We start from the raw sequence: 25,181 nt of genomic DNA, 5'->3' as shown, positions 1-25,181 counted from the left end.
CGACGCCACACCGCATCGACAAGAAGAAACTAGGGAAAGGCCATATTATAGCTGTATTCTAACATTTCGCGTGTTGCGAACCTAGGAAAAACACAAATTATAGCCCACATTAACTGATCGCGTAAAGAGCAATGACTGTTTTCTTGTGCGCTGACTACCCTCCTGCAGTCGGAATATTTCCAAACCAAATGGCTCAGCCGCCATTTGGTTTGGACAGCCAAGTAGAGGAAGCCAAAATGGAGTGACTTGCGCCCTGCACTTTTAAAGCGAAAGCTTTAGAGGCCGCGAACTTGCGATTTCGCCGTGACCGTGCTCTGAGGAGGCACATGACGTCACTCCACGTTCCTCGTCGTTGCGCTCGCCTCCGCTCGCTTCGCCATCTGCGTCGCATGCCTGATAACATGTGGGAAGATTGAAAAGGAGAGCTCGCGTGCGCCGCAACCACAGTTGAGGCGGCAGTATGGACGGCAACAATTCTGATAAGCAGGGGGAGGCCTGGAATCGACATCGGAACGAGATGAAGAGGGAACGCATCGCCCAGGAAACAGACGAACAGCCCATTGAACGACTGGCTAAACGCCGCAACATAGCTAGACAACCAGACTAACCTGGACTTGCAATTAAGACTAACCAAGACTAACCATGCTATGCCTTAGCTTTCGCTACGTATATCCTGGCATAGCCGAGCAAAGCCACTGCCAATTTCTTCGTCCCTCGTGTCTGCGCTGCGTTGTGTTTGCAAAGTAGACTGTGTCGTTTCTGAATTCGATGCTGCTCGTCGCGAAGCTGGCTCTCTTACAAGCTTCATTAGAGCTGAAACGGTATTTAATGAGGTCGCTGCCCACTTCGCTGTCTATTCAACCCTCCACGGCGACCGTTCGAAAACAGCCATAGCGTAGGCTGTGATAGGCATTTAGATGTCGGTAGGGCCCGTTTGCGTTCCAGAGTAGAGCAACAAATATCACGGACCTCAGAACGTCCACTCCCGATCACGATTCCAATGTAAGCGCAGACGGAAATGAGGGTGGTTTGATGTCGCCTGCCAGGTGCCGACATGATGCTACACCGCACTGTAAGAACAAACACCTACGGGGGGAGTGCCGTCGGCGAAATTACAGCGATTTCCTTTCCACATCGTTTTCCACAGTGGCAGGCGCAATTGTCGCTTCGCGTTGGATTTGAGGGCTTCGGACACGTGCATCCACGTGTTCATTTTCATATTTCTCACTACAGAACGTTTGTTGGACTACCTGTGCTAGTTATGCGTTTGTGGGATCAGTTTGCTTATCACATTTCTCGTCCAGCACCCGGAGTAGTAAGCCAGGCGATCAGTCAGGCTAGCATCTCCAGTTTATCATCACAGTCAGCCGTATCTACATAAGTCAGCGTCATCATCACCACCATCATATTATGAGATCTTCTACAGGACGAAGGTCTCCGCTAGCGATTTTGTGTAGGTGGCGTCTAAGTCAAGCGGCCAGCGACCGCTTCCTTGGAGTAACAGACTCAAATCTTGAAGGCAAAGCTTTTGCTGACTGCATGCGCCGGAAGCAATTGTAGAGCCGAAAACACGTCGTAGACGCCATGTTTTGGACGCCGCCTATTACACCTGCCTTGCGTAAACGGACTACATGTTGGCAACCAAGCTACCTGCCGCGGCTTAGAACTTGGTATCACCAAGCGGCCAGCTTTCCGGAGTCCGTGCAAGAGTTTATCTAGGCCTGATGCTCTAGGGGGACCCTGATAATGGGAAGGAAATTTACAGAAGAATACTTGCAGCGCATCCTCCAGGCGCTGCCAATTCTCATGACTGGCAGCTTACCGCTATTCTTGAAAACAACAGACCACTGCATTCTGCCGGTAGAAACTTTTAAGGCTGAAACTTGGATGTTAACGGAGAAGATCGAAATGTAGCTAAGAATGGCACAACGAGCGATGGACCGAATCATCTCGAAGTGTTAGGCGTAACGTTAAGAAACAGGCGGTGGAGAGAAGTGTCAGAATTGGAGACAGAGAGAGAGGGAGGGAGAGAGAGAGTAATAGAAGAAAGGAAAGGCAGGAAGGTTAACCACACGCACGTGTGGCTACTACCCTTCACTGGGAGAGTGGAAACGAGGATAGCCGATATTCGAGTTGAGGTTCAGAGAAGTAAGTAGTTGCCCAGGCCATATATGGCCTAAACGGTAGATAGGCGGTGGTGTAAACAGATACAGAATAAATGCGAACGAAGGGAAGGAAAACGCAGTTACGCATACTTATACCTCTGCATGCCTTAACTGTTACTCGAGCCGTCACCGCATCCAATCCGTGGAGAGCTGTGAATCCGGAACGAGCGCCTGTTCCACGAAATAGAAAGAGCCACGCCCGAAGCGCAAGAGTGAAAAAGCAAGTGATGATCTAAAGAAAACGAAAACAAAAGAACACTAACGGTATGGGCGAAGCAAGCGGCCTTGAAGATGACGCATTACGGTGCCGCCAATGCACGAACACGACACGACACACCTCGAAGGCGATTTCATATCTCGAGCTTTCCTGTATACTTCCGCGTCGGTGTACATCCCGTCTCGCGGAGTGTGATTGAACGCGACACTCTAGCATGTCGACGAAATGGCTTTCAGCATTGCTATTTTTTTCAGGCCGTAGAAATGTAGGCTGCAGTGCAGAGAGAACTCTAGGGGTGACGCCGAAAAGAAGCAAGAGCAAAAAGAGAAAAAGAAACAAAGAAAGAAAAGCTCGACTCTCAGACGGGCAGCGAACGTGTGTTGCCTCGAAAAGCTCTTCCCGGGAAAGGTAAGGTACGACGACGTACTAGGTTAATCGATAATGCTAAGGAGGAGAATCGCTGAGCAGGTAATGGCCGGGAAAATTAGATTCGCGCTTCTTCGCAGCTCAACCTTTTCTGTTTACATTATTTGATACTTTTTGCCTCTTTTTTTGCGTTGTCCTTGGCGGGGTAGATCGCGCTTCCGTGCTTCTTGACGGCGCATACCCGTGATTTCCTTTCCGCGTTCTTTTCTTTCTGTTCTCTCGCAGAGATAAAACTTGCAGCCTCCATTACGCATTGCATTACCGAATCGTCATGCCGGCCTCTTCCGCTTCCTTTCGCTGCTTCGTTATTACTTTTTTTCTAGTTTTCTTTTTCATCTTTTTTTTTTGCCAGGCTACTGCAGCAACTGCTGGCTCCATCGATGCGCACCGTTAATGACACGTGCGAGAACACTGTAGAAATGAAGGAGCCGTTCCTTCTTCAAGTCAGTAGCTAAAAAATGTATCGATATTCTGCTTGATATTCCATAACTTGCAGACGCCATGTACCAACAGCCTAAATTGAATCGCGAACAGAAAATGGCTGGTGAGAAGGTGCGTTGCGCAATGACGTGGTAGATGCGACGTGTAATTGCTATGTAGTCGGTTGCTAATCGTGCAGTGGTCCAATGCGCACGCGTCGAAGTCTGAATCAAGACGCAGTTACAAATGCAGGCCAACCCGAAAATTAAACTAAGCGTCGGGGTATAGTTTCGGAATCGCTCGCGTTCGTATTTATGACGATATTACTTCGTAGATGTACTTCTGGTTTTTGATAGCTAGCCCGAAGTCTACAGTTGAGACTACAAAAAAGCCAGCATATAGTCAATATTCAGCCCCCTCCCCATTTCACGTTAACCGCAGGACGAAGGCACCTACAAGCTGTCGGTAATTGCTCTTGACTTGCGTAAGCTGACGCCATCATATGCAGTCTGCGTATTTCATCATTTCTCCGCTGATCCCAACACAATCCTCGGCCACCCTTCGAATAAAGCTCTCTCACCTTGGCACCCATGTTCTGTCCACTTAATATACCACCGATTATTAGCTGTTTTACGCCATTCAGAGCCTGCCCAGCTCCACTTTTTCTTTTCTCTTAGTCCTAACTACAGAATTTCGGTTTTGCTTTCGTTTTAACGCGTCTTCATTGGGCTTTAAGAAAAGAATGCTCTCATTCTGACTACACAACCCCAGAGCGATGCAGCTGCTTGTTGTTTCTGCTGTAACCGCCAGGGCACCAGCGCCGAAGCCAAACTCTGGCAACACCCTCCTCCCTCCTAGAGTATATTGGCTACCGTTTGCTATCTGTTCTACACCGCTACCTTTTTGCCTCTTAACGTTATGCGTTTATGATTTTCCGTTCCATCACTCGCTGGGAAGTCCTTAACATGCTTCTTTGTTAGCCTACAAACATCTGCAAGCACCATCAAAGAGCTCCTGCTCCGATGCGACACTGTTGTGCCGACTCCGGCTCGGGCGGCATTTACAAACGCTTTGTCCATCCCCATTAGCCTCGTTTACATGAAGTTGACGCAAGCTGGACGAGCCAAAAGTCGACCTGACGTTTACACGCAACGTTTGCATGCGACCCAAGCGGGTCGGTAAAGTCAACCTACAACGTCTGCAAGGGAAGGTTGACAGGACTTGCCTCGACACTCGCTCGACGCCATCGGCCAGCGTTTACATGAGCATGACGGCCCGAGTTTGTCCCGACTTTATCGGGTTAACGCAAACGTAGGCATAGGAATGGGCGACACACTTATGTGCGACTCTTGCGGAAGCGAACAAACTGTTGAACAACTTTTCGGCCTGTGCCCCCAGTATTACATCCAGCGTGGAGAGCTCGCCAGAGAACGGTTAACTATAACTGAATCAAAGGCACTTTCTGCAAGCGAAGATTCTAGGACAAGGACGTGTTCAAGTGCACCTAATTGATAGCCAATTGGCGAGCCTCATTTCAGCCGGCTACCCGAGCTTGGTCCTTGGAGCGGTATCTGATGCGCTCTTATAGAAGATGAAGGGCACCAAGCAAGGAATGACCAGCACCGCAATGGGCGCAAGCCCGTCGTGGTGCTTGCCGTACGTCCACAAGCTATCCCACAGTCTTAAAAATGGCGCAAATAGGTACGGCGTGCCATTTGTTCTCTCTTTGGCGCTCTTTGGCCATATCTGGCTCTTGCGCCAATCAAATGCATTCATCATCATCATCATCATCATCATCATTTGTTTTCTCGGCACCATGAAAATTAGCTGGGCTTTTTCCACGCATAAGCCATGCCGACGAGTAGCTCGGACATTACAGGAAGCGAACCAGACCTTATGTATAACGCACTACTGGCGTTGTATATTAAATGGCGCTATCCTCTGAGGAAAAAAAAACCTATGTAGTTTAAACTGGACGCTGTGTCAATTACCAAGCGCGGGAGCACGAAATATATTTAAAGAACCTAGGCAACGCGCACTTACCTGTGCATTGCATTGCCTGCATGTGGGAGCCAGAGCTTCGTGAGATAAAGGACTATAGTTGGATGCTTTCCACATCAAGAAAGAGGCGTGAGTTGCATCAGCGATACGTCTTGCTTATCCCTTTGAAAACGAGTTTCAACTGTTTGAAATATTGCTGTGACATCTTTAACTTGACTACTGCAGACATGTTCATGTGACTTTGCTCTATGAATGAGCAGTTTAGTTCCAGCCTTGTTCTTTGCAACTTACCCCTACTAAAGTATTTGTGTCGTTATTGCACTAACACGACACACTTAGACTTCAAGCAACTCGCCCAACAACGCACTCTATACGGTACAATGTCGAGTCACCAAAATGTTCCATATACGAGAATATACATTGGAATTCGTAACGTCTCACTGTCGCAAACTAGCGCTGGAATTTCGGCACGAAATTCAAGGACTGAAATGTTGACCCTTGTGATCTCTTCCGGTAACCAGCCTCTTGAGAGGAAATTCACAAAGCGAGTAATATAACAGAACACTCCTTCAGTTTAAACACACTTGGCGTTTCTCGCTAGTGTCCATTCCAGTACTTTTGAGGGCGTTCGAAGCATGCCCACATTGCAGATTTATATTGATGAACGACCGAGGAGAGCGCGCTTAAGTGGTTTCCTTCGGCCACCATAAAAATCGCAGACCAACAGCGGCTCTGCTGGCACTTTCGATAACTTTGCCGTGAATTCAGCAAGGTCATCAAATTTTATCTAATCACTTTTCCGACCTCTCGGACACGCAATTTATGCGCACCAAAATAAACAGAACGCAGGCTCCGCGTAGCAACAACGTCGTACGCCGCATTCGGCGCAAGCGCGGGAAGATATATAGGATTGCTTCCACGCACGGGCCTTCTTAATCCAATCCGAGCCGGACGCCAACCGGAGCGCTAACGGGATTGGCCCCCCACACGCTACGGTTTCCTCCAGTTTCGATTCTATATATATCTAATAGCACGTCTACGACGCGTTCTGGAGAACCAAAGAGACAAAGGGGAAAGACGGGGGCAGAAAGCGAGGATCTTTGTTTGTCTGAAACCCCTTCCTCTTTCGAGCCGCTGGTCAAGACGAATGAGAGTCCTTCATCTTCTCATCCCCAGGAAGCCCGGTCAGTCAGTTCCCCCGCTGCGAATGACGCAAGTTCGGGAGGAAAGCCTTCGCTCGTCCTTTTTTTCGGGAACCTCAATTTCTTACCCTTCCTCGCAGCGGGGAGGAATTCGATCTCGTCGAATCTTGTAGGAATACTAGACGAAGGGAGAGACGCTTTGAGGACATCGCGGGAAATGACAACCGCTTTTCTTGTGGTTTCGGGTTGTCGTAGTTACACATACCGGAGTGGACGGGCGAGCGTGAAGTTTGAGGGCGTCCTGTTTGCGTATATACGTGAAGTGCGTGACACCCGACGCTGCGAGCGCAAACAAACAATCCGAGATGGGAGTTTGCGAGATCAATGCGAACGCATACACGTGTGCGGAGACGCCGGAGTCGCACATGTCCCGTTGCAGGAAATTGAGTTATCAGATGAGCGCTTGGGAAGGAGGAAGAGCAATAGAAGCGTGCGGATCGCTTTATGTCGTTGCGATTTTTTTTGTGTTATACTTCCATCGCACCGAAAAGCACTTCGAGATCGTTTTCCTGCTATTCTCTCTCTCTCCCTTTTATATATATATATATATATATACATATACGCTAGAACCGGATGCGCTTCCCCAAAACCCGATGCGCTTGTTTGGTATGGCACCCGGAGCTTCCTAAAGGGATAGCTTTTCGAAGTGAAAAATAAATCGATCGACTGATTGATTGATTTGATTGACCGATAGAAAGTCATCACTGCAGCCAAGTTACCTTATTCCGTGCAGCATAACGAAGGAATCCTGTGCCTCCGCCCCTCGGCAACGAGAACTAGGTGTGTTCCACAGACGCTATAGGAGAGCGCTCCCCTATTGTGAGCTACTGATCCACGCGTACAGGCTCCGTTTAGTCGGCGTGGCGTGGAGTGATAAAACGCGAACAATGAAAAGGGTCACTCATTATGATTTCTTTCTGTCGTTGCATGGCGCGACTCTTGTGCGTTTGATCACTGAAGGGTGCAGAACCTCCGCTGTTGTGCTCCTGATGTTCCGCGCATAAAAAGGAACTTCAACTGACTACACTTCCGGGGATGCACTTTTCCAGGTGAGAGTCGCTACGCGATAATATCGAAGACAAATGGGCGCGTCAGATGTCAGGTTAGTATCTCGGCTGACACCGCAACGCGGGCATGTGTACAGTAGCTTGTTTATTTAGAAAATACTCGCATCACCTCGAAGGCGCCGCCTATATGTAAACAAGCGCGGTAATGGAAATCGGATCTTATGTGGGCAGTAAAAGAAAGCAAATAACGTACGCATCTGAATATGTGACCATACATGTGGAATGAGCAGGGTGACTGCGGGGCAACTAGAGGTTGGATTTTTTTTTTCTTTAGTTACGAACAGTGAAGCCAACGGCCAACGAAGCCACGGAACTCACAAGGGAAGTTAACTGCCCTGGGAGTTAACGCATATGGTTGAAAGGGTGTTCCACATCCGCCACCACAACTTGGTTGGCTCATTGTGAATAATACTATTTGAGTGACAATTTTTGTCTCTCACGATAACGTCACGACTTTGCCCCGCCATTGACAGATTGTGTGCCATTTGGGTGGAGTTCCTTTATTCATCTCATTGTAATATTATGACAACATCCTCGCGTTGCTGACTTCTAATTCTCTTTGCTTTGAATTGATTTGTTTTAACACGAGCAGAGACTACACTCGCGCTTGTCACGGGTGAGTAGAACCTTTCAACCTAAGCGATTGGGAAAGCGTTTGAATATTTCTATTTTAATTACCGTTTGAGCTCCTAATTATGTTTCTAATATGTGCGCGTGTTTAGATACGATCTTGTGATAGCGAGCTCGACAGTAGCCAAGCTTCCAATGCTGTCACCGTTAATAAACTATCGCCAGGAAACTAAGCAAACCAAATGCTAAATGTTGTTGTTGTCGTCGTCGTCGTCGTCGTCGTTGTCGTCGTTGTCGTCGTTGTTGTTGTCGTTGTTGTCGTCGTTGTTGTTGTTGGTGAATGAGGTGGTTCGATGACTTTTGGACAATAATTCCGCGGAGTGGCGTCAATGGTATGCGGCGCTAATATTTGGTGTTGCATTGACTATGGTGTTATACTGCTGCGCATGAGGTCGAAAGTTCGATTGCCGGCCAGTAGCTACGGCGTTTAGATGGGCTAGCAATAAAAAAAAAGAACGATAGTGTAGTCAGATCTACACACTCATTGAAGAACCACATATCCGATCGGAGCTCATCTAGTGCCCTTCACTTTGGTCAGATCTTTAGCCCGGGCGCCAACGTTTCAATCAATCAATCAATCAATCAATCAATCAATCAATCAATCAATCAATCAATCAATCAATCAAATGACGTTTGTGTTTTCTCTGCCAATGAGTCTGCAAACTAGACAGCCGCGAAATTTGCGCCTGACAAGTTGCACACCGCGCAAAGGTCGCGAAACAACTCGATTCAGCCGCATGTGATTGGGCGTCGCATTTATAAAATGCCTGTTCAAGAGTCAACAGTGCGGCGCGGAATTTATGCGGATGCGATGAGACTCTATACGAAGCACCTTCTGTGTCACTGCCCGTCCATCGACGCTCAACGACGTGCTCTCCAAGCCAGACTCGGCCTGATGCATAATAGAGCACTCTCGGTGGAAAATGTCCCGGGACCATGGCCTACACATTCTTCCATGCAAAACAAAGTCACAAAAGCACCTGCTGCTCTTCGTCAAGGCAGCTGGACTGTAAGAACGCTTGTGACAGCGGACATTCCTCTGCGGCTGACTCTGCAAACGACTCGGCTCTACATTTTTTCTTATCTATTCTTCTCCTTTCCCCCCCCCCCAATTGTAGGGTAGCCAACCGGGCTCGCCCTGTGGTTCACCTTCCTGCCTTTCACTCTTCGTTGCACTCTCTCCCCTTGACACAGCCTCGCTCATTTGACTGCGCCTGACGAAGTTAACCCTACAAACATCCCCAAGTTACGTATCTGTGGACTAGTTTCTTACAGCGAACGATCACAACCTGCGAACGGGAACGCACGAAATGCAAGCCGAACGATTGTGATCGCGAATGCCGGTTCAACGCACGCCCTGCAATCAATATACGTGGCCTGAACTGTTTCGTTCGAGTTAAATTACTACGGCAGAAGTGTCGCCGTCACCGTACACAAGATTGCGCGACACCGAGGCACGGTTTATGGAGCTAATTAACGCCGTGAACCCGCGGAGGAGACTCATTAAGGGTCTATTTGGGGTAAGTGGAGAAGCCGGTCGCTGACTCGCTTGGGATTACGATCGCCAACGTCGGCGAGTTAATCGGCTTCGAGAAAAACCGGCCCCGGGTCGTCCCACCGCGCGAGATGTAGAACTCTTGGGCGACGCGGGTTCGGTAGGGTTTTTCGGCAAAAGCACGAGCTATCTGCTGCTGACAAGGCGCCGAGATTAGAAACCGGCGGCGAGCTTGTTTCACAGAGACGAACTTTTTCGCGAAAAAATAAAAAAATTAAATATAAGACGAGTGATAAAGAGGACGTTCTAAAAGTGGTAAAGAGTAGAACAGCCAACAGCTTCTGATGTACAGCCCCGCTCGCTGCTGGTGCTAAAAGAAGTTCGATTCACTTTCGTCCTCGAAACGTGGATTTGGATATTGGAACAAACGATGAACCACGTGATTGATTTGTAGTAGTTCTGTCGATCTTTTTCTTTCCCCTTCGCATCAAAAGAGCTCTGGGCTAGTGCCGGCTGTTCGTGCCTGGTCATACACAAAACCACTTTTGAGGCTTCTTTTCCTTCTTTTTTATTTGCGCAAGACGCTGCTCTCAACAACGTATAATTTATATCTTGTCTCTTTTTGCATGTTATGTGTGTCGCGAGTCCTGCATGTATCATTACTTTTATCATACAATCCCCTCGGAGTTCCGAGCTGGCGTTTACCACTAAAAATACCCCTGTAGTTTTCATGAACAAAACATAACTTTTTCATTGCGTCAAAACGAACAACTGGAAAAGAAATGTCAAATGTATACATTTGAGACGTCTGTCGTTCGTTATGAGAATCTGTTCGTCAAAATATTGTTACATTAAAGTGAAAAGAATGGAAGGTAATAACTTGAACTCTTTTCAAACAGGGTGAAGATAGGTCACCCAGTCTGAAAAGAGTTCAGTTAACTTCTCTCCCTCCTTCGGTGAGATTCAAAATTACAGTTGCTCCAATCCCCAAGAACATGTATCCCGAGTACAACAAGGAAGGGCGCAAAGCAAGCGCACAACGTACTCAATCGATCTACTCTAATAACCCTGGGCACTACACATACTACACGGACGCAGCTGCGTGTTCCAAAGGCAGTCGTGAACGCGATTGCCAACAGCAAATAACCGCGTCGTCCACGTTGGGATCACCCGGCTCGGCCGAAACGGTAGCAGTGGCCATCGCCCTCGATCGCGCAGAGCATTCGCAGAGGGATTCGGTCGTGTTCACGGACTCCCGGGAGACATGTCGCGTGTTCCTCAATGGGGGCACGCGACTGCGGCTAGGTTCGCGACACTTACAAAATCTTTAAACCACCGTAATCGCCTGCTTTGGTACCCGGCTCACGCGGCGATGCGAGGGAACGGACAGGCTAATGCGTTAGCTCGAGGGTGTACCAACCGACCGTCATCTTCTAACCCCAACCACTTGCACCGTCCATCTCAAAATTCCATCGATTCAAATGACAAGGACATCGTTGCCCATCAGCGCGAAGTCCACAGAAAAAAACTGGCCCCCTCACACACAACTCGGCGGGGAAGAGGCCGCCGATTGGCGCAAAATACAGACTGGGGTATTCCCCCATCTGAAATTGTTAAACGCCATGCATCCCACTCACTATAGGGCCAACTGCCCTTGGTGCGGTGGCATACCCAAACTGATACATGTAATCTGGGCATGCACTAAGCGCCCTCATAGGCCAAATATCAATAATAAAAGGGAGCAGCGCGAGGCACAGGTACATAATTAAATGTAAATAATAAATAAGCCAGTCTGGTTGAATCTCCAGACTGGCTTTACGGCATGCGCGACAGAGAAACTCCGTTAGCTCGGTACTTTTACTATCGCAAAAGTACCGAGCTAATAGCTTTGCTCGACAATATCGGTCGAGATTCGTTGGTCACGAAAAAAGGTCGCTAGTTCATTTCTGGTAACATTTGCGAAAAAAAAAAGAAATGTTGTCCATGCGCATTCGAATAAATAAACGAACTTACGTCGTCATCATATGGCGGCGTCAAATGCCTGCAATAATTTTCATTTCACGAAAGAAAGAAGAAAAAAACGTGTAAGAAAACGCACAGAAGTTGCGCAGAAGAAATCCCGGCTCGAAAAAAAGCTGTACTCCATATTTTACGAGCCAGCCGTGATTAAGAAGGCCTGCACGAAAATCAGCAGAGAGAACTGCTTGGACTTTTCGTATGTGTTTACCTTGCTTTTCGGCGCTCCAGCACGAGACGGATTCTGCGGGTTAAACGACGCCTATTCGCGACTCATAAGATCAAAAACGAACAGAGCAGTCCGTGGTAAACGACCAAGCTCGACACCGCGGGCGCGAAATTAAGCGTTCTTAAAAGAGTGGGAAAGAAAGCAGATAAAACACGCAACACTGCACGGAACACTGGACGAACACCATTCGACATGAAGGCGGATAACGAAAGCGGCAGGACTAGACGTCCAACCTAGCCTGCCTTCACGAAAAGCGTGCAGCACCACGCAAGCGAATGCTGGCACGCCGTGGAGCCAAAAAGGAAATGCCATGTTCTTATCATGCTCTTATCTATGCCCTTATAAATGCTCTTATCGGCACTCACTGGGATGGTGATAGTGCCGGATGCGGTGCCCGCAGCTGCGATGAGAACACGACCCTTTTGTTGTGCGCCACGGTGCCTTGATTTGGCTTACAAGGACAATCGTTCTCCAACGCGTCAGAGTGACTGGACGTTTAGACTATATGGCAGGACGCCAACCGACCTGTGTTGGGGCCGTGTGTCGGAGGTCGCGTAATCTTCGGCGCGGGCGAGGGAAAGCCGAGGAGTGCTGCACGGCGCCTTAATAAACGCTGCATTCCCGGCGCGGAATGGTAAAGGGAGCGGTAGAATGGAACGTTCGCTTGGGACAAGGACGTACGCATCCCACCACCGGCACTCCTTACCAAGCCGGAGCACTCGAGAGAGAGAGAGCGTGTGTGCGCGTGTGTGCGTGCGTGCGCGCGTGTGCATCTGTGCGCGTGTGCGCGTGTGCGTGTGTGCGCTTGTGCATGTGTTTCGACGGCGTCGCACCAAGCGTGTTTAGTTAGTAAGCTATAGTAAACTGCAACTTAGACTGTCAATAAAAAAAATACAAGCCTTGCTTCGTGCAATATTCTATTGCTGAGCTACGTTTTTTTTCCATTCGGGCTAAACTGCGAATTTTCTCTTGGTTCTCAGCTCTAGGTACTTCGCTGGGATATCGAGAAACCCAGGCTTTCAGTAGCCGGAGTGTTTTTCTTGTAGCTGATAAGGAACGACAACCGTGCTTACTCCTTAGCGCTTTCGTGTGCGTCCCCTGCCAATGCAAATCACGAATACATTTAGCAGTAGTAGACCGATCACGTATTGACGCGAATGCAAATGCAAGGATAATTCCGGTCCCCGAAATTTCTCGGGTCTGCTTAGGTTGAAGGTCTCGAAAAAAAAAAAAACGGGCGCTCCGGAACAGAAACACTGCACAGAAATAGTCGGCAGCTACTGACGAAGTAGCTTTCCTAATGAGCCTTTCGCGGCGTTTAGTGCATGCCGCGCAAGATTTCTGTTCCCGCGCTGAGATGTTGCCACGTGAGAGTCGTGTAATGAACGCCGAGTTCCCAAGCTCGGAGACACAAACTTAAGCCAGACACCACCGCCGAGTATGTGTGTGCTGCGCGGGCAACGAGTCCCCGCACTCCGTCTCGCCTATTCCGTGCAGCGCAACGAACGCCACACGCTTCTGTCCGTAGGGGAGCAGGAAGACTGGTCCCATTGTGCGGTACTAATCTTTTTGTGTGTGCTTGTGTGCGAAGTTTTTGTTCCCTCGGCGCCGAGCAGAGGCCGCTAAGCAGCGGACAATGTAGGAAGAGCCCTCCTGGATCCCGTTTCTGCCTGGCTGACGTGGCCCTTAGTTTTCACCGCACTGCAAAGAGGCGTTGAGGTGGAGTATAAGAACGCAAAGAAGGAACCGGGTGCTCCGAACAAGTCTGCTCGTAATCGGACGCATCCCGCGTGAAGTAAGAAGGGGTAGGGGGGCAGGAGAGAGGGAGTGAAGTGCTTGGCGCTGGGCCAGCAACTGCGTTCTTCTGAGGCAGGCGCGCAGCAGAGGAACAGCTCCGAAGAGGGGAAGAAAAGCGAGCCCAGCGTGGAAGCACATCGGTGCGAATGACGCCGCGGCTGGCCGTTTGTGGCGCGGACGAAAATTCCGAACGCGCGCGATGGTGGCTGCAGATGGTCGTTGGGGAGGTTTTTGTACTCAGCCCCTGACGTAATAAAGACGTCACGGTGTTGCCCTTTATTACGGCCCCTGACGTCACAAACCAAAATTGCGAAAAGTACGCGCTGCCTTCTTCGTGGAACGGCATGCACTTGTCGTTCAACGAGGCTGCGCGCTCCCTCCCACTAAATTATATATATATAGAGAGAGAGATAGAAGGGAAGGGAAGAAGGAAAGGCAGGGAGGTTAACCAGACTGAGTCCAGTTTGCTACCCTACACGTGGGGAGGGGAGGGAGTACCCTAACTTCGAGAGTGAAAGATGTCCAGGGAGGGACATCTTTCGAAAGACATCTGGCGCCCAATAGAAACACGCATATTGAGCGCCGACAAGTCATACGTCTGTAATCCAGGAGACGGCATATTTGGATCCCTTTTTCAGCGCGTTTTAAATGTACTTGGGTAACCTAAGGTACCCCAGGTCAAGACGCTGGGCTGGCTACGACGCTTCCCTCCTGGATTCCCTTGGCAGACGATTAAGCGTACAGCGCCACCAGAACTCGGCACTTTGGATGGCCGCTGGCTTGAAGACCTTGAATTTCCGTTCAGTGATCCACCCGCGGTGTCGGTTTGTTGGCAAAAGAGCTGCAGACACTCGTTCGTAGGCGGAATGTGCCTCCACAATTACGACTTCCATCTGAGACAGAGCCGCTTCGCATGTCCAACAGAGAACTTGGCACTTCCGAAAAAGGCTTGTACTTCGATGGGCACCAGTCCCTTGTCGAGGCAACAGGTCAGGTATCGCGTGTGGTACGTCTCAGAGGCAACGGATGAAATTAGTAGAGATGACTCCGTAGAAAAAGAAACCGAACAAAAAGGGTCCACTATAGAGGAAACGTTAAGACGCAATGTTAAGACGCAACCTGAACTTCTCTCCGCTCTCAGTTGCATATTAACATTGCGTAATAAGATGCACCAACTAGCTCCACAACAAGCAGTGATACGTCAATACGAGTAACATCGCCGAAAGTGATGGGACAACATTACGAATAAACAGGGCGCTTCGAACTCCCGGGGCGTTCTGTCGCTGGTATCATCATCATACAACAGTTTCTTCGCAGAGAGAACGACAGTAATAAGAAGACAAGAAGGTTCATTAGTCTGGATCCAGTTGGCTACTTGCACTGGGGAAGAAAGAAAATGGAACACTGGCATGCGTAGAACGACCAAAAAAAGTTGTTTCCAGCGCGCGCACACACTCGCACACACGCTGAGGTGTTTACCTTCCAACAGTTACCACAAAAGTAATTTTTCCCATCGCTTGGTTCGATCGTTGGTCGGCGACGCGCAATGCTCGTGCCGTGTTCATTGTGCCGTCGTCGCGTCAGCGTCGTCGTTCCGGTGTCCTTGCGTTGTCGTCGTCGGGCCAGTTTTAGCGCTGTTACGTGTGGCGTTTACGGTGCAGCGGGAGCAGCATCGGCACGCGCTATAGCATCGACTGGCGTTCGGCAGAGGAATCCCTAAAACCGCCCCGATGCTGACGTGTCGCGACTCGTGCTCTTCGGGAGCCTCTCGAGGCCCAAGTGTCCGCCATGTCGCCTGTCACCACAACTGGTTCCCTTTGAGTGACACTCGAATCTTTTGCTCTCATTTCGTTCCGACGACATACGCAAGAGCCTGTTTTATAGATAACCTACTTATGTTTGTAAGCCGCGCATGTCCCGCTGTCAACCAGTCACTCGCCTGTACTGCGCGCTCTCGTCCTCCCTAAAGGCAATCTTCTCCGTGAAATCAATACCATGACGCGCCTGTCCGCACGGTCCCCTCGGTAATCATCCTAAGCGAAAAGACAACGGAAATGAATCCCCGGCCAACGCAAGCCGCCCCGAAGTCGGGACGCCATGAAAGCAAATAAAAACCGTACTTCCGAGCTAGGTTAGCGGTAGTTAACTAAGAGCATGTCGGAAAACCAGGCTACATCCCCGCGGGGGAAAAAAATGCTAACAACCCCGAATATAGATTCCACGTTTCCTGCTAACATTAAAATATAAGGGAAAAGCGTTCGTCATAAAACAAAAGAAAGCGAAAGGCCTGAACGACGGTGCGCTGCTAACCGTAGCTTCGAATAATTTCGGAGTTACCCGAAGGGTACTCATAAATAAAAGGGGAGTTGGTGGCAGTTTGCACTTTCAGTTAACACAAGCAGAATCTTTAAAACGAGATTTCATGCGTTCTAGGTCCATAAGAACTTCACCCCCTCCCCCACCCCTAAATTTTTTTTTATCTAGATTACCATCATCGCTTCGCGCAGAGGACAATTCCTGTCGGCTTCCTTTGTCCCTTTAATCTCCCCTCGTTTCGGCTCATGCATTATTCCATTCCAAAACTTGGGGAACAGAAAAGGGCGGTTCCGGGCTTCTTCAGTAGATCACTTTTTATACGTGGCTTTCGAAGTCGCAAGATTTTCCTCTTCTTCCCTCGCTGTTACCGTATTTTCTCGATTCTTACGCCCGCATTTTTTGCCGCATAAACGACGACATTTTGGGTAGATCTCCTAGATACTTCCAGCATCAGTATTGAAGAAAAATATGCCACGCATCCCGACATGGCAGACCCAGCCTGCATACGTTAGGCCAGGCGCATAAAGCTTCATTGCGAATCATTATTCTCCAGCCTCAGCAAATTTTTAGTCAGTGAGCCTATCACCATTCTTGCGCGCCGATCCTGGTCATGGTGCATTCTTACATTAAGCGCCATAGGGGCGACTGATTATGCGCACTGTAGCCACTGGATATGTGCCACTGGAGATGGGACCATGGGGATGGGCCAATGGGGATGGGCCAATGGGGGTGGAAAAATGGGGGTGGGAAAACGGGGGTGGGAAAACGGGGGTGGGAAAACGGGGGTGGGAAAACGGGGGTGGGAAAACGGGGGTGGGAAAACGAGGGTGGGAAAACGAGGGTGGGAAAACGAGGGTGGGAAAACGAGGGTGGGAAAACGAGGGTGGGCCAATGGGGATATGTCCCTGGAACAATTGGGCAAGTGCCATTGGAGCGACTGGTTGTGTGGCAGCGGTTGTGTGGTCTGTGGCCACTGGGGTTTAGTTTGTTTCCAATCTTATGTCCTCTCATTACAAACATTCTGTCTTAATATAAAAAAGCGCTGTGGCCTGTAACCTCTACATAATTGTTCGCTACACAACAATCACACCATTCACACAACCATTCCCTTCAAACCTTGAATGCTTCGTATTGCTTAGATGTCAACTACAATTGAGCCTGCCAAAATTTTCTGAACCGCTTGCTCCCTTCACGGGGACCGAATAGCGTTGTAAGTTTTCGATTACAAGCATTTCACTGGGGCAGGAAACTTGCTTGGTTCTCCACATGAGGAGATTAAGGCCAGGCCACCAACGCCGACTGGTAATTTTTTCCTTTCATCGCATACTTACTAAGGCGGAAATGCCAAAAATCAGGTAGATAAAGCAAAAAGGTCATAGCAAATAACCTAAGAAAAGCATAAACGCAGTTACACATCGTGGAACAACTTGTGAAACTTTATTTCTAACCATATGGTGAAGTGCACTTGTACAAAATCAATATTACAATGTTACTTGAGTGCAATGTTACTATTATAATTAGTTATTAGCAACTGGTCTGCCCGACTATCCACAATGGGAAACACGCTCCAGCATATCAGAGCTGTTATTACTGGATTGAGTTAAGTTTTGCGTGATTCATAAATATTTTGGACGTAGCAAACTCAGCATAGCAAAGATTATTCTTTGTGCTTTATGCGGGTAACGTTCACTGAGTTTGCAAAGTTGAAACAAATAGCACCACGGGAAATACTAAATTACACGTCACAGATAATATATATTTGAGAGACATCATTATTCAGTAACTATCTTTGTTGTTACTTTCCGATTACGTAAGTCATATTTGGAAACAGTAGAGCCGCGGCTCCAACAGTATCAACAATATTATTGTTTCCACCGTTGCTGTTGTCTTCAGCAATAGCTTTACGTAATCAGAAAGCAACAGAAATATACTTAAACAAATACGTTGAAATCGTGTACGAAACCGAAACTGGGCATAGTGACAAGCCATCGCCATTAAAAATTGCGGTAATCCAATCCTCACGTCGCCGAGCTTCGATGTTGTTGGTGCCCGATCGTAACCTAATCGGGCCACGACGGCACGTGATACCAGTATCTAAATGCGGCACCTCAACTGTCATGAATGACACTAGAGATAAGGTGATCCGGGCAGTCAATAGCGATAATGAGTGCTACCGGCAATGACGAGTCATACCGGCGGTACGAGAACCGCAGGTGCGCGTTACAATGGAGGATATGGTTAGAGTCGAGTAGATACGGGAATTTAATTTTTGCGCTTCCGCAAAATTTAGTTGTCCGGTCGATCGCACCACGAGCTTTACGAGAAACGTCTCCTGCGGCAGTGGGCGTCGAAAAGGGGGGCCCCGCGGCACAACACGGCCGTGTCTCCTAATTTGACTGCCGACGAGGAAGCCCCGGAAATCGTTTTTGACGGGGAAGACGAGCGGTTGAACGGCATGCAGCTGCGAGCTCCATATACTCGAACTGTCGAAGAGATCAGCCTTCGCACTCATATCCCAGCATTCCAGGGACGTTCGCGCCTTCAATGGCGCCAGTATTGCTGGTGACGAGGGGAGGCAGAACCGCGTGCGCATCAAGTGTTCGGGTAATCGATCTCGCAAACAATACCGTTATTTGCGCCACTGGTGCTGCTTTCCATTGTAGCTTGACGTAATGGGAAAGGTTGCCTATTCATGTGGAATCTAGTGCGCACACACTGCCGTAAAAAAGAAATAGAAGAAAAAGAAAAACGAATATTGAAAGGGAAAAGAATAAAAAAAGCAGTTTTCGGACTATGACGCTCCAGGAACATTAGTGTTTCGCAGCATCCAAAACACTATTCGTCCTGCTTTTTTTTTCTGACATGTCAAGAAGGCGGAAATATCCGCGATACTTCTGCGCTCTTCAGCGAATTCGGGCGACGAAAAGCTTGGCCTTGCAATAAAGAATCATAGTTTTACAACCTTAAAGTGACACTCAACAGAAGCACTAAATCCGTTTGGAATGATAAAATATTCGACGAAAACTCTACTTGCCGTACTTTCACAGTAACAGGTTGATTATCAGAACATGTTCGCATGCGTGAGTGCGTGCGTGCATGTTCATTTTATTTTCGATCATGACGAGATTAGATTAGATAAATTGCATAGATAGATGATAGATATCTAGATAGATAGATGATAGATAGATGATAGATAGATGATAGATAGATGATAGATAGATGATAGATAGATAATAGATGATAGATGATAGATAGATAGATAGATAGATAGATTCAGCTCAAGCCGCCGACTCATATCTCACTCAGCGGTGGAAGCTATGAAAGACGCCAGTAGCAGACGGCTGCGCATTACTTTCGTTCATCCATAGGTCCGGTGCACAAAGCTCGGTGCAATTATTCTAGCTTCCACCAACATCGAAATGCGGGCCGCGCACGGCGTGGGGTCGAACCCACGACCACGTGATCGTCATTACAGAGCCCCGCGGCAACTGAGCTACCACAGCTGGTCAGGGTTGGAGCTCAGGAGAGCTGTTTGCCGCGGAGCGAGCACGTACAAAACGATCATATAAAAGAGAAAAAAATAATCTCCGCTTTAAAGGCGAACTCCATCAGTATCGACAAGCGAAACACAAAGTCCACACTGCCGGAAAGAGAGAAAGAAAGAAAGGACAAGAAAATAAAGGGAAAAAAGAGGCTGCTCTAGATGGACGAGTGGGGCGGGGCTCACCTTCAGCTCGCACGATATGTGGGCAACCTTTTCTCCGAGCTAGATCTGCCCTTTGCCCCTCTAGTCTCAAGGTCCAGGCTTGAAATTTCGTAATGATCTCTCCTTGTTTCTTTCTTCGTCCCACGCGCAGTGCCGGAAACGAGAGCACGCCAGCTGTCGCTTCCCCGCTACTGTAAAACGCGTAGGCGCTCCTCATCTCCCCAAATTCAAATGCACTGACTATATATATATATATATATATATATATATATATATATATATATATATATATATATATATATATATATATATAATAAAGAACCCTAACAAGGCAACCCTGGTCGCTGCAATCGACGCCACAGGGGCGTCGTCCTTAACTTTCATAGTAAGATGGATGGAAACTCTTACGACTTTTTTTAGCTACGAAACGTTATTTCCAGATGTTCGATGTGTTTCCATAGCTACGCACTAAAGAACCTAGCATTAATCTTGCTCTTCATTTCCCGCCTTCACCATAGACGGGACAGGGAAGTTAGCGCTTGCCTTTCGTCCCCATCGCTGGTCCGTCTAACGTGCTAACGTGTTCGAACGTCTGACGTGTTCCGTCTAACGTTCTTAGTCAACCAAACAAGTTTTTATACGCGTTCTCCCTATGTTAACGTAGAATTGTAAGATAATATCCATATGGACTTTTTTTTTTCAATAGGGCAGTAATTTGCTTGGTTCCCTCACTTAAATAATAAAAACGTTTCATAAACGGATATCCCCCACAAGGAAACTACAGGTCTAGCAAAAAAGCAGGCTGCTTTTCTCACTTATATACGTCCGCAAGAATCGCTGGCAAAGACGTCAACGCTCACCAGGAACTCGGTCTTGAGGAGCACGTCGTACTTCTTGAAGAGCGCGATGTGCTTGGGGAACCGGGCGAGCTCGATGGGCCGCGTGGGTATGAAGGCGGACGCCTCGTCCGGCAGAGGGAGCAGGCCGCTGTTGAGCAGGGACAGCTGCAGCATGTTCAGCGAGCTCATCACGCCCGAGTTGGCGCTGCGGAGCCGCTGCGCCCGGGATTTGGACCGCGGCGGAGGCGGCGCCGACCCGTGCGAAGACTTGGACTTGCTCTTGGACTTGCTCTTGAGCTAGAGGGATAACAAAACGAGTGCACAGTGAGAATGGATTGACATTCTTCCTTTACGCACTCGGTGGCTACTACACACAAAAAAACAGCCTGCACGAACCCAGCGGGCGCTCGCGCTCTCCTCACGTGCGCAAGGGTGACAGCGGGGAGGCGAGCGCGCTAGGAGAGAGGGGGATGGAGGAGAGGCTGGTTGGTGCGCGTTTTCTACTACGGTGGCGAGTGCAAATGGCGCAGCTGAGGACGACCGCGCGCACCCTGTCGCGGAGGTCATCTGCGGTGGGTACAAAGGCCACGCGCGCGAGGGCTAATGGCTTCTTGTGCGCTGTGTGCTCCCGAGCCTACTTCACGTTGTAGGGCAATTCGCTCGCCGCTGCTGCCACTCTTCGTGGTGCCAGCGCTGTCATACCAAGTGGTTTGCGGTTACAGAGTTAGATGCGCTCATGTTGACACGCATGGCACCGAGCTTGTTAGCGTAATTAGTAAGCGAATGCTCTCTGACCATTTATATCCCCGATAAAACTACAGATCTTACTCTCACGCTCCTTTAGTGTCTATGGCAGCAAACCATGTGCAACCTGGTTCCCCCACCTCCCTGTTTTTACTTACTTTCTCCATCTGAATCGTTCGCCCATCGATATACCTAAACTGCTTTGGATAATAGAGTTATTGCCAGACAAGTGACGTCTCCCGATGTTCCCAAATAGGTCACTTTGATATGAAAATGAAATTCCAATGGATAACTACGTTTCTTCGGGAGATTCGGTTTCTCTACCTGTCACTGGCCGCTCATTTACGCAGCTGCACGCGGACGATCGACCACCGAAAGGTGCCCTACATCTATCCAGGCCTCTCACACGCCTCACGTCTCACTCGTCTCGCCATAGTCCTTTCCGACAAAGAAAGTGGGACCAGTGCCAAGTTCAACGTTCACATATCTCACCAATGTTCAGCTTCATTCTAAATTAAGTCCTAAGGTTTACGTGCCGAAACCACGATATGATTGTGAAGCACGCTACAGTGAGGCGGAGGGGGGAACTCCATTGCCGCTAAGCCACCATGCCGGATCGCCTTAATTCTGCCTGTGCAAGAAGAGCGTTACTCCGCACCAAGAGGGCCGAGAGCTGTCGAGTTGGCACATATTTGAAGGATGGAAACCAGCTCAAAATACAAGGTACGCTAGAAGACGACCGGACCAGGCTTAAAAATTAAATTATGGGGCTTTACGTGCCAAAACCACTTTCTGATTATGAGGCACGCCGTAGTGGAGGACTCCGGAAATTTCGACCACCTGGGGTTCTTTAACGTGCACCTAAATCTATGTACACGGGTGTTTTCGCATTTCGCCCCCATCGAAATGCGGGACCGGACCAGGCTTGTTGAGGTTATCTATTTGATGCCCACTGCAGGACGACGGCCCCTCCAGGCAATCTCCAATTAACCACGTATTGTGCAAGCTCAGCCCACACTATGCGTCCAAATTTCTCAATTTTATTTTACCACCTAATTCTATGGCGTCTTCGACTGCGCTTCCCTTCCCTTGGCACACATTCTGTAGCTCTAATAGAACACGTGTTATCTACGGATTACTTGACCTGCCCAGCTCCATTTTTTTTCCCCTTTTAATGTCATCCAGAATATCGGCTAACCGCTTTTGCCTTTAATACACACCGCTATCTGCTTGTCTCCTAACGCGGAGTCTAAATTGTTCCTTTACATCGCTCGTAGCAAGAATTTCTTATAATGAAACTTCGGTTCTTAGTTCTAGCCTCATCCCGTTGCCACCTTTCTTGTGTACGTCGTGTTTTTCGCTGGTTTTCACCCTTCAATTACTTCGGACGCGGCGCGACGCAAACCACACGCACGCGCTCAATGTGGGCGCACCTTGGGCGTCGACGCCTGCGTCGTCGCGTTGGTAGCGGCGGGCGCCGAGGAAGAGGACTTCTTGCTGCCTCTGCCCATCTTGGGGCGGGCGCCCGAAGGCGGGGCGTCCAGCGCCGCGTCGCTAGAGTGCTTCCTCACGCCGCTGTCGGCCAGCCTGCAGTGCGGCTCGGCCGCCCGCGCATGCGCACCGGCTCCACTCCTGCTCTCCTTGGCGCAGCAGGCTTAGCACCAGCAGCAGCGCCAGCGCGCGTTCACGCGCGGAACCACGAAGAGCGCAACATGGCCGCCGCTGCCTCCGTCGCTTCTGCTCTCAGCGCTTGCGGTGCTGCTGCTGACGGTGCCTCCAGTGATGAGCGACGAAGCTTCGTCCAACGTCGTGGAACAACGGAGCGACCACCGTCGGTCGGAAGCCAGAGGATTCTGCAAGGTGTGGAAATCGCACAGGTTCAGCGGAAAGACGTGACAAAGGAGAGACGCATTGCGCGCGAAAACGGTGCCAGATAATCCTAGCCTCAATCAAGAGGAGCTGTAGTACATATATATTCCAGTAGAGTTATAAACATAGACTGGGTGGATAAACGACTCGAGACCATTGAATGCACAGACGGTGGCAGAACGTGACACAAGAACATTACCAAGTGTAGCTCTCAAGCTAAATGTGCGAGCAAAAGCAGTGTACTTGCACGTCATAAAAATCGCTGATTTCATGGCACACTCAAAAGAATACGGAAGGTTTGAAGGAGAAAGAATTATGTGGACACCACGAACCATGGTAATGTATTTTCCAAAGCGTTTTTTTTTTCTGTCGTTTGCAAGGAGCGCTGTTCTGGTTTGAAAGCATGTGCAAGTGAGGCTAATACTGAAAGTCCCGATATGGGCCTTGCGATAAAGACACGAGGAAGCTCATATAAGGGACACGCCCGTGCAGCGCTACGTAAGTGTCGTTTTTTTATGTCTTGTGCCTTCATGGCCGGTCCGCGTTGCAACTCACTCGTTTCAAGTAGAACGCATGACTATGCTGGACGGGTTCCCGTGGGAAAACTTTTCACCAGATGTAAATAAACTTGAGGTGCTTGAACAGCGAAGACACACTGGGCGTAGACTAGAGTGAACTACACGCTTTGCACACCAAAACAAAGTAGTCTTGCGCACGAAATGTTTATCAAAGTACTCGCTTGCACCAATAAACGACTAGGTTCCACTTCGCTGCTGTATCATCATTGTGTGTTGGCAACGCTGTGCTTCGCACCTATGAGCGAGCGCGCACCCTCGTATCGAGCCATAATACGCTGCGCGTATGGCTACCAACCAGTGTTGCGGAGTGGAGCAGCTCCGTTCCATTTCCATTCAATTCCGGTGAGTGCAACTCGCCGTAATTCCACTCCTTTTACTTCCTCAGAATGATGTAAGTTAGACAATTACCAGAGTGCCTGGGCTGGCCCATCTCATTCCTCAAATTCCAGTAAAAAAAGTTTTTCCCTATAATTGTTTCCTATGTGCGCTTGCGTTGCTTAGCGCACGTGGGGAATACCTTGCCTAGCGCACATAGGGAATGCCTTGCCTAGCAGTTTTCCTGTAAGTCTTGAAACTAGTACAATTTATGCTAAGTACTACGTTTTGGCACAATAGCAAACACGCATTGTGGCTTCTCATCTATTCAGGGAATTATTACCTGTAATCTATTTAGTATTTATTCGAGTAAAGCAAAATACAGTCTAATCTTACACCGAGTCCCCCGCAGTGGGCAAGCGCATATATTTCAGGAAAGAACACGCAAGCAAAACTCAAATGGTGGCCTTCAATGAGAACGCTGTCTTCTAAGTAAATGTATTTAGAATCTAGGATATCGCTGACACCAGATGCATTTTAAATGCATAAGCATTTCTATGCCTACCAACAGCGCTTGTGTCTCGTCCTTGTTCCTTTGCGGCTGCATGTATTTGCGTTGTTATAATTTTCAAATCAAGTATGTACCAACTCGCCCAGAAAGAAGTTTTAATGAAGAACCAACGAGCAAACCCGTCAGTTCGTCTGTCCGTCCATCCGTCCGTCCGTCAAGTAAGACGGCGCCGGCGGCGGTCGTTGTGGTTGGAGCATATTGAGAAAGATGGCGCGAGTGTTACGCTGCTAACGCACCTAACGGAGAGATTACTAGGGCGCGAAAGGGAGTACGCTCTTCGTCTTTGGCTTGGGGTCAAAGATGGAGAGGCTTGGGCCAACCATTCGCGGGAGCGTCCCGTGAAAGCCTTACGAGCAGGACACTGGATTGGATGAACACGATCGCTCGAATGCGCCACCGTTAGCGTGACTGTACACGGAAACTATCGAACATATACGCTCGCTATCCGGTCGCGGTGAGACGGACTTCCTCGACTTGTTGCGCGCCCATCGGCATGTTCAGCGGGTTGTAATTCGGTTAGTAGGCATTGGTGTATGAAAGGTGGAATAAATGCCCTTGTGATTGTTTGTGATTGTTTG

At 48.9% G+C, this 25,181-nt stretch overlaps 1 protein-coding gene across 2 annotated transcripts in view; it reads right to left on the bottom strand.

Moving 5' to 3' along the window:
* The window catches only part of Ptp36E (protein tyrosine phosphatase 36E), a 232,760-nt gene that overhangs the window by 82,063 nt on the left and 125,516 nt on the right, over window positions 1-25,181 (bottom strand). For both annotated transcript variants that reach the window (XM_072285567.1, XM_050167285.3), the window contains exons 2-3: window positions 22,704-23,123; window positions 20,548-20,823 (exon numbers count right to left, since the gene is read on the bottom strand). In XM_072285567.1, the coding sequence (XP_072141668.1) occupies window positions 20,548-20,823; window positions 22,704-22,781 (354 nt within the window). In that variant the 5' untranslated portion in view covers window positions 22,782-23,123. The remainder of the gene's footprint in view (window positions 1-20,547; window positions 20,824-22,703; window positions 23,124-25,181) is intronic.

This window comes from Dermacentor andersoni, chromosome 11 (genome assembly GCF_023375885.2).
Source record: "Dermacentor andersoni chromosome 11, qqDerAnde1_hic_scaffold, whole genome shotgun sequence".
Lineage (NCBI taxonomy): Eukaryota > Metazoa > Arthropoda > Arachnida > Ixodida > Ixodidae > Dermacentor > Dermacentor andersoni.
Note: the sequence above shows the minus strand (reverse complement) of the source record. Positions and strands in the feature narration are given on the sequence as shown.